Genomic DNA, 12,104 nt, shown 5'->3' on the forward strand with positions numbered 1-12,104 from the left:
CTTGAATCTGTGGCTGACAGAATAAGGACGACACAGGAAATAACTGTCTGCAATGTAGGCCTATATCTTCTACCAGATGGTGCAGTACCCCTGAGTGTATTAGCTGCACTGACTGATAAACTCCCTAAACCTTTCCTACTTCTGGAAGATTTTAATGCCCATAACCTCTTGTGGGGTGGCCCCATGCTTACTGGCCGAGGCAGAGATGTCAAAACTTTACTGTCTTAGTTCGACCTCTGCCTCTTAAATTCCGGGGGTTGCCACACATTTCAGTGTGGCTCATGGTAGTTACTCGGCCATTGATTTATCAATTTGCAGCCCAGGACTTCTCCCATCTATCCACTGGAGAGCACATGACAACCTGTGTGGTAGTGACCACTTCCCCATCTTCCTGTCACTGCCCCAGCATCAGGAACTCGGACACCTGCCCAGATGGGCTTTGAACAAGGCGGACTGGGGAACTTTCACCTCTGCTGTCACCACTGAATTTCCCCCACATGGTAACATCGATGTGATGGGTTAGCAGGTGACTAGCACAATTGTTTCTGCAGCAGAAAATGCGAACCCTCACTCTTTAGGGTGCCCGAGGCCAATTAAGGAGCGTCGGCGAGCTCTACTGCGGCATAAGCGGCACCCTTCCCTGGAGCACCTGATAGCCTTTAAACGGCTCCGTGCCCGTGTTTGCTACCTTATCAAACAACGGAAGAAGGAGTTTTGGGAGAGATAAGTCTCCACCATTGGGTGCCACATGTCACCTTCCCAAATCTGGGCAAAGATCAAATGTCTTTACGGGTACCAGGCCCCAACAGCTGTCCCCGGTGTTACCATAAATGGTGAGTTATGTACTGATGCAAACATGATTGCTGAGCAGTTTGCTGAGCACTTTGCTTGAGCTTCTGTGTCGGAGAATTACCCCCCAGCCTTTTGCACACTCAAACGGTGGTCAGCCTCACCAACGTTCTTTGTAAGCTGCTGGAACGTATGGTATGTCGGCGGTTGGGTTTGGTCCTGCAGTCATGTGGCTTGCTGGCTCCATGTCAGGGTGGCTTCCGCCAGGGTCGCTCTACCACTGATCACCTTGTGTCCATCGAGTCTGCCATCCGAACAGCCTTTTCCAGATGGCATCACATGATTTTCATCTTTTTTGACTTACATAAAGCATACAACACGACTTGGCGATGACATATCCTTGCCACATTGTATGAGTGGGGTCTCCGGGGACCACTCCCGATTTTTATCCAAAACTTCCTGTCGTTCCGTACTTTCCGTGTCCAGTTGGTGACTCCCATATTTCCATCCATATCCAGGAGAATGGAGTCCCGCAGGGCTCTGTATTGAGTGTGTCTCTATTTTTAGTGGCCATTAACGGTCCAGCAGCAGCTGTTGGGCCCTCCGTCTCACATTCTCTTTATGCAGACGACTTCTGCATTTCGTACTGCTCCTCCAGTACTGTTGTTGCTGAGCGGCACCTCCAGGGAGCCATCCACAAGGCGCAGTCACGGGCTCTAGCCCACGGATCCCAGTTTTCAGCTGCAATGTCATGTGTCATGCACTTCTGTCTGTGTCTTACCGTTCATCCGGTACCCGCACTTTACCTTAATGACGATCCACTCACTGTAGTGGAGACATATCAATTCCTAGGACTGGTTTTTGACACTTGATTGACTTGGCTCCCTCATCTTCGTCAGCTTAAGCAGAAGTGCTGGCAGCACCTCAATGCCCTCCATTGCCTGAGAAGCACCAATTGGGGTGCAGATCGCTGTACACTGCTGCAGCTCTACAGAGCCCTTGTGCAATCCCGAATTGAGTATGGGAATGTGGTTTATGGTTTGGCAGTGCCTTCAGCATTGCATTTACTAAACCCTGTGCACCACTGTGGGGTTCAATTAGCGACATGAGCTTTTAGGACGAGTCCGGTGACCAGCGTACTGGTGGAGCTTGGTGTCCCTCCACTGCAGATTAGACGTGCGCAACTGCTCGCCAGTTACGCAGCACACATTCATAGTTCCCCAGAGCATCTGAATTACCGTCTCCTTTTCCCCACCCGTGGCAGTCCATCTCCCGCATCAGCGGCCCAGATCGGGGCTAACGATTGCGGTTCGCGTGCGGTCCCTTCTCTCCAAACTGGAGTCCTTCCCTTTATCACCTCTACTTGCAGTCCATCCGCGTACACCTCAGCCTCAGCCACAGCTTCGTTGGGACCTTTTGCATCGCCCTTAGGACTCAATTCATCCCGCCGCCCTCCGCTGTGAGTTCCTCTCGATTCTTGACGTGTTCCGGGGCTTTGAAGTGGTTTACACCAACGGCTCAATGGCTGATGGTCATGTAGGCTTCGCATATGTTCCTTGCCAGTTGGCTGCAGTGTTTTCACTACAGAGCTAACGGCCATATTCGTGCTATTGAGCACATCCGCTCATGTCGTGGTGAGTCATTTCCCTGTGTACTGACTCATTGAGCATTGGTAGCATCCATTCAGGAGTCCATCTATGCCCTGGAAAAGTCTCGCCGTTCCGTGGTGTTTGTGTGGACCCAAGGACATGTCGGAATCCCTGGGAACAAACTTGCTGACAAGCTGGCCAAACGTGCGACGCGGAAGCCGCTTCTGGAGATAGGCATCTCCGAAGCTGACCTGCATTCTGTCTTACACCGCAGGGTTTTCCGGCTTTGGGAGACGGAATGGCATAACAGCACGTACAGCAAACTGTGTGCCATTAAGGAGACTATGAATGCATGGTTACCTACTCCGTCGTGAGGACCCACCTCAGTATCCCTGTGGCTCTCAAATGACAGTCATCCACCTCTTGCTAGACTGCCCACTTTTAGCCACTCTGCGGCATACTTTTAACTTTCCCAGCACCCTGCCTTCGGTGTTGGGCGACAATGCCTCCACAGCAGCTTGAGTTTTACGTTTTATCTGTGAGAGTGGGTTGTATATTTCTATGTAGTTTTTAGTGCATGTCCTTTGTCCCTCTGTGTCCTCCACCCTAGTGCTTTTAGAGTGGAGGTTTTAATTTCTTGCAGAGTGGCTGGCATTCCCTTTTTATTCTCATGGTTGTCCAGCCACTGTAATCTGCTTTCATGGTTTACTCTCTTTTGTTCTAGCATCCCTCTGTTGTTTTCTTGTCCTCTTTTGTTTCTTTTAGTGTTCATTGCCTTCCCTTCGTTCTTGTGGCTTTTCCTTTCTTTCCGTTTTGTGTTATATGTTTCTTCTGTTTTATTCTCCCACTTGTGGCATTGTTTTATTAGGAACAAGGGACTGATGATCTCATAGTTTGGTCCCTTCTCCCGCCTTAAAACAAACAAACAAACCAACCAACCAATCAACCAACCATGACTTCTTGCTCCAGTGTGATGACCCTCCAATGTGTGATGCTTGTGGCATACAGGTGAGTGTGTGCCGTTTTTACTAGACTGTGTTTTATCTTTGGACCAGAATGCAGTGGCAGATTTGCTGGCAGTTGTGCCCTCTATTTTAAGTGACATTGAAGCAAATGTGGTTAGAGTTTTAAGGTTTTCAGATCTCTCCAACTTGTTTCTGTGAAGTTTGGGGAGATGTCCTTGATGTGTTAACAGGATGACTGGCTCACACACGTGTTTTGTAAGTGGGCAGCCAGTCACTTTTCTCTGTGCCTTTCATTTAGCTGTTCTGTGCTTTTACTTCTGTTTCAATCCTATCTATAGTGGCCTCAGCTGCCAGAGACAGTAATCACGTGTGTTCAAGTTGTGCTTGTGTGTGTGTGTGTGTGTGTGTGTGCGTGCGTGTGTGTGTGTGTGTGTGTGTGTGTGTGTGTGTGTGTGTGTGTTTTTCTACTTTACGAGGCCTTGTTTGTAGTGCCTGTCTGCTAATCAGCTTCTTCACTATTTGGCAGTTAGCAATCCATACTTTTGATAATATTGTCAAGAGAAAAAAGAGTTTTGGCTACTTCTCACGACAAGAGTTTTTACCATGTATATCACATTTTGATTTGCAGCCAGCAGTGTACAGTGGTCCAGAGCTGTGGTCCAGGCTCGGACAGGCTGGAGTTGCCCTGGGCCTGGCGTGGACAGAGGCTGGTGGGGAGCTGCTGCTGGTGGAGGCCAGCCAGATGGCTGGCTCTGGAGACCTAATGCTCACGGGGCAGCTGGGCAGCGTCATGCGTGAGTCGGCACAGCTCGCTCTCAACTGGGTGCGTGGTGCGGCCAATCAGGTAAGAACGACGCTGCTGCTAGTGGTTATATGTTCATTTCTTCATTACTATTGGACCCCCCCCCCCCAAACACACACAAAGTAACCAAATTAACTATTCCCTGTTATCTTAACCCAGTTTGATTCAGTACTTCTTCATTAGACTAATAATTAATTGTAGAGTCTCTCCTTTGTTGACTCCATAAGAGGAAGCACATGCTTATTGAAATTATATCCTCAAATAAAATAGAAATAGGGGAGGAGAAGTTAAAGGTGCTGCTCTTTCTTAAAAGTTTATGCTTGTCTGTAATAGTGTGAAAATAGTTGTTACTATCTCGCAGCTTAACAGTCAGGAGGCCACTTTTCTGAATCGACCAATCTCCAGTGGTGTTCAACAGAGTTCCCCATGTGGTGTATTTGTTGACCTCTACTGCAAATTAAACTCTGTCTGCTTACAAGAATTATGCCAACCTAATAAACATTGCCATAGGCTTTATTTGGTCATCCAAAACGACGCAACTTTAGCTGTGATATGTACGTTGATGGCTCTAAGGACAATGAGAAAGCTAGCCTTGCATTTATTGACAAAAATGCTTGTGAATCACACTCCCTTCTCACCGAGCGAAGCATCTACACAGCGGAATTACTAGCATTACTAAGAGTTCTCACGCATGTACAGCCTCAATCTGCCAGATATACACTCCTGTGCAGCGACTCCCCTAGTAATTTGAAGGCAATTGAAATTTACTCTCCAACACATCCACTGCTTGCACCATTCATGAATTTTAATGCAGCTTCCACTATACAGGAACATAAGTGATTGCTCTGGATACTGAGACAAGCAGGTATCCTGGGCAATGACAGTTTTGATATGTTAGTGAAGAAAGCATCTACAGTCGACCTGCTGCCAATACAAATTGCAGGAGTTGACTTGGGACAAAGATGAAGATAAAGGGACAAACAACCATGCTGTTAAATCACTTCAGAACCACTAATGGGATTGAACATAGGAACACACTCCTTAGTGCTGCCTTTCTGATCCAAGACAGCCAAAATTGGTCTACGGATGAATCCTTAGTGGTGTCAAGCCACTGGCCTAATGCTGATTTTTCCTGTGTGCCTTGAGTCTTTATCATTTTGACATGGGTTTCCTTGCGATGAAACCATACCAGGAGCTGGAGAAATTCACCATTTTTCAGTTAAACCACATAGGTATAATAATTCTGACAGGGTACTGTGTTTCTTTGTCACATAGTATTCATCCTGTAGGAAAGTGTGAAGGTGCAGAAAACACACATCCATTATAGATGGCCAGATGAATGGCTGATTAAAAGCTGTTCAATGTCTATGCGAGGAAGTTGACTGTCACTTGTAACACCATTTTACAACAGTTGTGAAAATACCAGGATTCAAGAAACATTCAGCAGCAATATGAGAAAGATAGATGATGTGCTTCCATCCAGTGTCAAGAGCTTCATCTTACCATACCTGCAAGAACACATCCAACTAGCACATCCTCTACCCTGTCTAGAGACCTTTTGTGACCTGTGGTAAATGGCTCCTGTAGACTTATATTATTGGCTTTGAAAAGTTGTGCTGTGTGCTGTTGTTGACATAGCATATACATTTTCTTCACATGAAGAAACTACATTGTTCTTTGAATTTGGTAGCTCACTCACTGTGATTGATCCTGAGAGTAGGGGCGATACAAAAGGTAGTCATAAAGTTCTTCTGAAGCTGTGGTTTTGATTGCAGAGTGATGTTCATATGATGCATTCCTGGAACAGGTTGCAAACTTTCCATTACTGTGGGAGGGGCAGATATGGAAGCACCTTCTTTCTCATTTGAGGTGGCATCACTTTAGCAGCTCATGTGCAGCTGCATTGTTTTTCTGTGGGTAATGTGATGGCTATGGGGGATAAGGATGGTATTCTACAGTGACATGCTTTTCTATGGTGTGTACAGAGTTCCATCTGATGGATGATAATGCCTGACCAAACACATATATTCATACATACAGCGTAACAGCTCTTGACCGGTCTTCTTACTTCCCAGATTTGAAAATGATTGAGTGAGTCTGAGATGCTGTAGACTGAAGGCTGCCTCCCCTCCCCCCGCCCCTCTCTTTAATTTGCCCTTGGCACAACCACATGACTGTAGTTACATTTTGTCTCTAGTTAAGATATTTATTTTGATAAACAGTGATGAAGTGGTTAGCATCTACTGATAGAATTTCAATGGCTGATAGGTTCCTGAGCTACAGAGTGTGATGTCTACCAGTTGGAAACCTTCCAGATTTGAACAAGGCCACCAAGTCACACCCATTAATACAGATAGGTGCCATGGGAATCATCTTCAAAGCTCTGGATATAAACATGTCTTCTTTGGTAGAAGCAAGTGAAAGACTGTGGATGTGGAAGTAGGTGAACCCCTACTGCAGTTGCCTAGTATCTCTGATTCACTGTAAAACTAATTTTGAGGGCATAAAAAAATCATACAGAAATGGAATGCCTTTTCTTGTGGCAATTAGTGTCTGAATACTATATGAAGCAAAGTGTTGGAAGCTGTTCCATTACACACAGTTTGAACGTATCATAGTAGATTACATTGGTTGCCCCTGTTGTGTGCCTGGTTATGTTGTGCAGCAGTACCTAGTCATTGTGAAAACCATATGTGGTGGTTATTCACCGAGTCAAGGTATGAAAGAGCTCATTCTAGATCTTGTGCAATTTTATATAAGCTCATAGTTCCTTTAATAAATAACAATTAAATATTCACGTTTCTCTCTGTATTGTCAGTTCTTTTTTTTGTCAGCATTTTTAGCCTTTTATGTGATTTACTTACAGTTGTGTAAACCAGATTGATTATATTTCAGTATGGATTAAAGCTTGATGGAGAGACATTATCACATTTGGATATCCACATCCATTTCCCTGCTGGAGCAGTTGGAAAAGATGGACCATCAGCGGGTGTGACTATAGCTACTGCATTAATTTCACTGTTTTCAAACAAACCAACGGCCACTGACATTGCCATGACGGGCGAGATTACTCTTAGGGGTGTTGTTCTTCCAGTAAGTATGTTTAATCTTTGTACTTATTGTGTTTCAAGTGGCTTAACTAGTTGAAAATTAATTGCTGTCCAAATTTGAGTGATTGAAGTGACTGTGACATTTCTTTTCTGATTTTGAATATTTCTGGATTGTAGGTACACCTTTCAAAGCTTCTAGAGTTTTACAGTATTAATATTGTAGTGTTGACCACTGAAAATATGAGTACCATGCAGTTTTTTCATTAAAATGGCCTTCTAGTTGCAGCTTTTGAAATAACTGTAATGATATTTGTTATGTAATAAATTCATTTTTTTGTGTGATGAAAGATGGATTCAATTTCTTCTAATTATGAGCCATTGCTGTTTCAAGTATAGTATACATACTGAAATGAAATGTTGACTAGTAGCTTTTATAGGGCACAGGAAGAAGTGGAAAAATTGAGATTAACAGTATTAACGCAACTAGAATAAAGACCTGGAAAAACTGTTGATTGCAAGGTGACTGAAAAAATGACACAACTTAAAATAAGGGCTATTAAAACATGTTGAGTTCAGATGCAAGATAGGAAAGGATAGATAGAATGTTTTCCAAGTAGCATTTTGACATCCGAATGGGTGTAATAAAGTTCTGCAATATTACCTCTTTTTTCCCCCACGGTGTTTCCCCCTAAACTGAGTACACCTTTACATGTTAGAGACAACTCATGTAAACTGTTTCCACCATTGAGGTCTTCTAGCAACTAGCCATATTTGTCCAGCCTCTGAGTTAGAAGCATTATTAAACCTCTACATCTTGCAAGAAAAATGTCTCTTTTACTGCAGGAACAAACTACATCAAATATTTTGTCTTGTAATTTGCGTAACATTTACCTCACTAACTAATAACCACTGATATTTTATATTTCATCTTGCGAGTATTGTCTGTAAAGTCACTGAAGACAAATACTCTTCAGCAATAAATGCTGTAAGTTCAGCAGATTTAGTTCATGTATTTTCACTTAGCATTTCATGAATTTTTTGTAGGTGGGTGGTGTCAAAGATAAAGTGTTGGCTGCCCATCGAGCTGGTGTCAAGAGGGTTATTCTGCCCAAGAAGTGTGAAAAAGATTTACATGAAGTACCTGAAAATGTGAAGGTAAGCACTTTTATCCTGTTTGTCATTTTATAAGACTTGTCATACTACTTTTTTTAATGTATCATTTACTTTTTACTTTGCAGAAGGACCTGACATTTGTGTTCGTTAACCATATGGATGAAGTTCTTCAAGCAGCCTTTGATGGTGGCTTTCCCCCAGGCTCATTGAAGATGGAGGTTCCCATGTTAAGTAAACTTTGAAAAAATATGTTGTTAAGAGAATTATACATTCCTGGTATTGGTTTTCATTTGCAGTGAACTGCAAAAAAGTCATTTTTGTTTTCAATACTGTAGAAAGTAATGCCCATGGTTACATGAAAATGTGCTGAAGTTGCTTTCAAACAATGGAGTGATATGTTTTATTTTGCTGCTGTGATGTGTACAGTTGTTAAATAATTTTTAAGAGATATGTGATATTGAATTACATGTTACATTTATTTTTCTACTGTTTTATAAATTTATATTGTACAGTAATAAAGTCAAGTGTACATGAAACTGTCATATTTGACACAATGTCAAGCATTCTGAGAAACAGATTATTTTGTTGCATAACTAAATGCTGGGTAATGAATTTGGTGAAAATGAGAATAAATATGTCTTTTTTTTCTTAAGAATTAAAAACAGTTGCACTTTGGGGCATCCACTTTATGTACTGAGGTTTTTAAAAAATAGAGTTAAATAATTAAATGTTGTTATAATTGTTTGTACTTTCTTGTATTTAGATCCAGTGTGGTGAAGTTAAATGATGGTAAGAAGGAAAGGTGAAAGTAGGACCTATTAATGTGTTTGATCCACATTTGTATTATACAGTCCACCGTATGGTGTGTGGCAAGAAGTACATAGTGTTCTGATTCCATGGAAACACTGTACAAAGGGAGGATTACTGCCGGTATGTCTCAGTGTAAACTCAAATTGCTCTTAATTGTACCATCGTGGTTATTGCACAAACTGAGTGCTTGAAGGAGGACTACATTTATTATCTCTTAGGGAACGTAAGTTACCAGAAAAACCACACACACACACACACACACACACACACACACACACACACACACACACACACACACACACACGAGGGAGGGAGGGAGGGGGGGGGGGGGGGGGGAGAGAGAGAGAGAGAGAGAGAGAGAGAGAGAGAGAGAGAGAGAGAGAGAATAAAGCACTGCTTATGTGGAGTCACAAATAGGGGCAGACACCTTTTACATTGCCAAGTATTAAAACATGTTGCTGTGTGGTTGCTGCTCAACATTGAGGTCATCAATGGCCTTACTAAAATAATGTCAGGCAAATGTGACCAAAATATTTGTAATGTCATTCTAGAAGGTAGAATATGGAAGTGAAATCTGATCCACTGTATGCCATTATCTCTCACTTTTGACTCAGTCTAAAGTCATTTCATAAAATAAATTGTTGAAATACACGCAATGACTACCATATTTACTCGAATTGTAAGCCGCACTTTTTTTCTGGTTTTTGTAATCCAAAAAACTGCCTGTGGCTTAGAATCGAGTGCAAAGTTAAGTGGAAGTTCTGAAAAATGTTGGTAGGTGCCGCCACAACTAACTTCTGCCGTCAATTATATGAGCGCTACACAGGCACAAAGATAAATACTGGCGTCAAAACCTCTGCGTCAGCAAATAAATTAAAAGAAAAGGTAGAAGAATGTAAACATTATGCTGTGTATTCTTTCGTGTTTGCTGCTATCTCATTTAAATCCTGTCTGCCTAATAAACTACGAAACTAGAGTGAGACAACAGCAAACACGGAAGAATATACATATCATATCATGTCATGTTTATATTTGTATTATTCTTATGCTGATTAGTGATAGTTAGAAATGAAGCACGGCAACTGACTAGATTTTTAAATCTAAGATGACTCTAATTTCTGTGCAGAATGTAATGTACTAAAGAGGCGTCTGCAAAGATTTTCAAACGGAGAAAAATTTTCGCTAAACTATTGTTCAGAACATCTTCTATAATATGCAGTATATTATTTGGTTCTTGTTGATCATTATCAAAAAAAGCAGCAGTGTAAGTAACAACAAATAGCGGTCTCTTGCCATTGTTTCGCTTATGAGACAATTCCTCTCCTTTTTTTTTTTTTTATTGTAAGTGGCGGTAGCGTGCACAAAAGCGAGCCATGCCGCGAGCGGCTACAGGTCGTAAACACTCATTATCAGAATGCGAAAAAGAATGCGTGACACAGTACAATAATGCAGTTTCAGCTTAGAGTGACGTAAACACCTATAACAAAGAGAACAGCACTTATCAGATCAAAGCACAATAAGCATTTGATTCAAACCAGACAAAGCACATGAAAAAGGAAGGGTACCCATATAAATATGGACGGAGCGCCTGACACATAGCTATGGCTACTTGGTAAATCTTAACTGTTAAGCTTATGACTTGAACCAAACTACTGTAGCTGTATCTTCATCCCTTCGACCTAAATTGTGTCTCATGTTACAATGGACCAACTTTGTTTCGATTTGGAGGTGCGGTCTAAAACTTTTCTCTCCCCTTGAATTTCAAGTCTCAAATTCCAGGTGCAGCTTACATTCGAGAAATTTTTTGTTCCCTTGTTTTTGAGTCTCATTTTTCAGGTGCGGCTTAGATTCGAGTGCAGCTTAGATTCGAGTAAATACGGTATTTAATGGCTAAAATTATGTAAGAGTGTACTGTGACTCTCTTCACTGACAAAAGAAAAGATGAGGTAATTGCTCATTTGTTTAGTTGTCTCCTATAGTAGAGGCCATATCAGTTGGTAAGCCAGTGCAGCTCTCATGTTGGGTTACAAAACACATGCTTCAGATATGGTGTGCTAATATCTGTATGCCACAAATACTGTGCAGTGGGCAGGAGAAACCCATATATCCTGGGGCAATGCTGTACTGGAGAGACATTAAAATTATCTTCTCCTGTCTCAGTGGCCAGAAGGAAGAATGTCAAAGTTGTAATGTTTCACTGGCTGAAGCTTGTTGTTCATTGCTAGCCAGTCCACTTCCCACTGATGTGTGATCCAGTGTCACAACAGGAATGTTGACTATATGTACAGTGACAGCACAGTACGCAATTATACTTGCTATGCAGGCATTCTTTGCAGCTTTAACTGTTGCTTTGTTTCCTTGCAAACTGAAAGCACATGATTAATGCAGCATTAGAGCACCTTCATCATGTAACAAATCTGCACCTAATAATGAAGCTGATACACAAGGTTGTGCGTAGTTTCAAGATGGAATCTTATGTAATCTAAGAATTAGTTACATCAATGTGATAGGGAAGAAAATCTACACCAGAGTCTCTACTGGAAATCTAAAGAAGTTAATAATTTCAAAATCTGTTTATGAGGGGATGTCTTAAGTTCATCTACGTATTTGTCAAACAGTGCCTTAAAATAAGTAACTCTGTGAACTGGAACATTGTCATGTTTGAGGATGACAACTTAGCTAAGGAACACTATACGTAATACAGGTGATTCATTATTTAAGACAAGCAATTAAATTTAATTAGACTATAATGCAATGGTGCAACTAAACTAGGGTAACCAGGGCAATGCCCCTAGAATAAAAGGCCCCCTGATAAGTGGAAAAACAGAAAATATGGCATTCATTGATGTATTCCTAAATACCCATAGCATTTTGGTGATCAACAACTGTATTCTGGAACTAGTTCTTTGAATGTTAGCTAAAGGGATTTCAATCCATTCAGACTTTGTGAATAACTCAAATAACTCCTAGATGAAAGATGCTCGAT

At 41.9% G+C, this 12,104-nt stretch overlaps 1 protein-coding gene across 1 annotated transcript in view; it reads left to right on the forward strand.

Annotated features, from left to right (window-relative positions):
* LOC124619662 (lon protease homolog 2, peroxisomal-like) overlaps positions 1-8,844 on the forward strand; it is a 108,822-nt gene extending 99,978 nt beyond the window's left edge. The window contains exons 13-16 of the mRNA XM_047146193.1: positions 3,972-4,187; positions 7,041-7,238; positions 8,240-8,350; positions 8,434-8,844. Coding sequence (XP_047002149.1) covers positions 3,972-4,187; positions 7,041-7,238; positions 8,240-8,350; positions 8,434-8,550 — 642 coding nt within the window. The 3' untranslated portion in view covers positions 8,551-8,844. The remainder of the gene's footprint in view (positions 1-3,971; positions 4,188-7,040; positions 7,239-8,239; positions 8,351-8,433) is intronic.
* The last annotated feature ends 3,260 nt before the right edge of the window (positions 8,845-12,104 follow it).

The sequence above is a fragment of the Schistocerca americana genome, chromosome 6, assembly GCF_021461395.2.
Source record: "Schistocerca americana isolate TAMUIC-IGC-003095 chromosome 6, iqSchAmer2.1, whole genome shotgun sequence".
Taxonomy (NCBI): domain Eukaryota; kingdom Metazoa; phylum Arthropoda; class Insecta; order Orthoptera; family Acrididae; genus Schistocerca; species Schistocerca americana.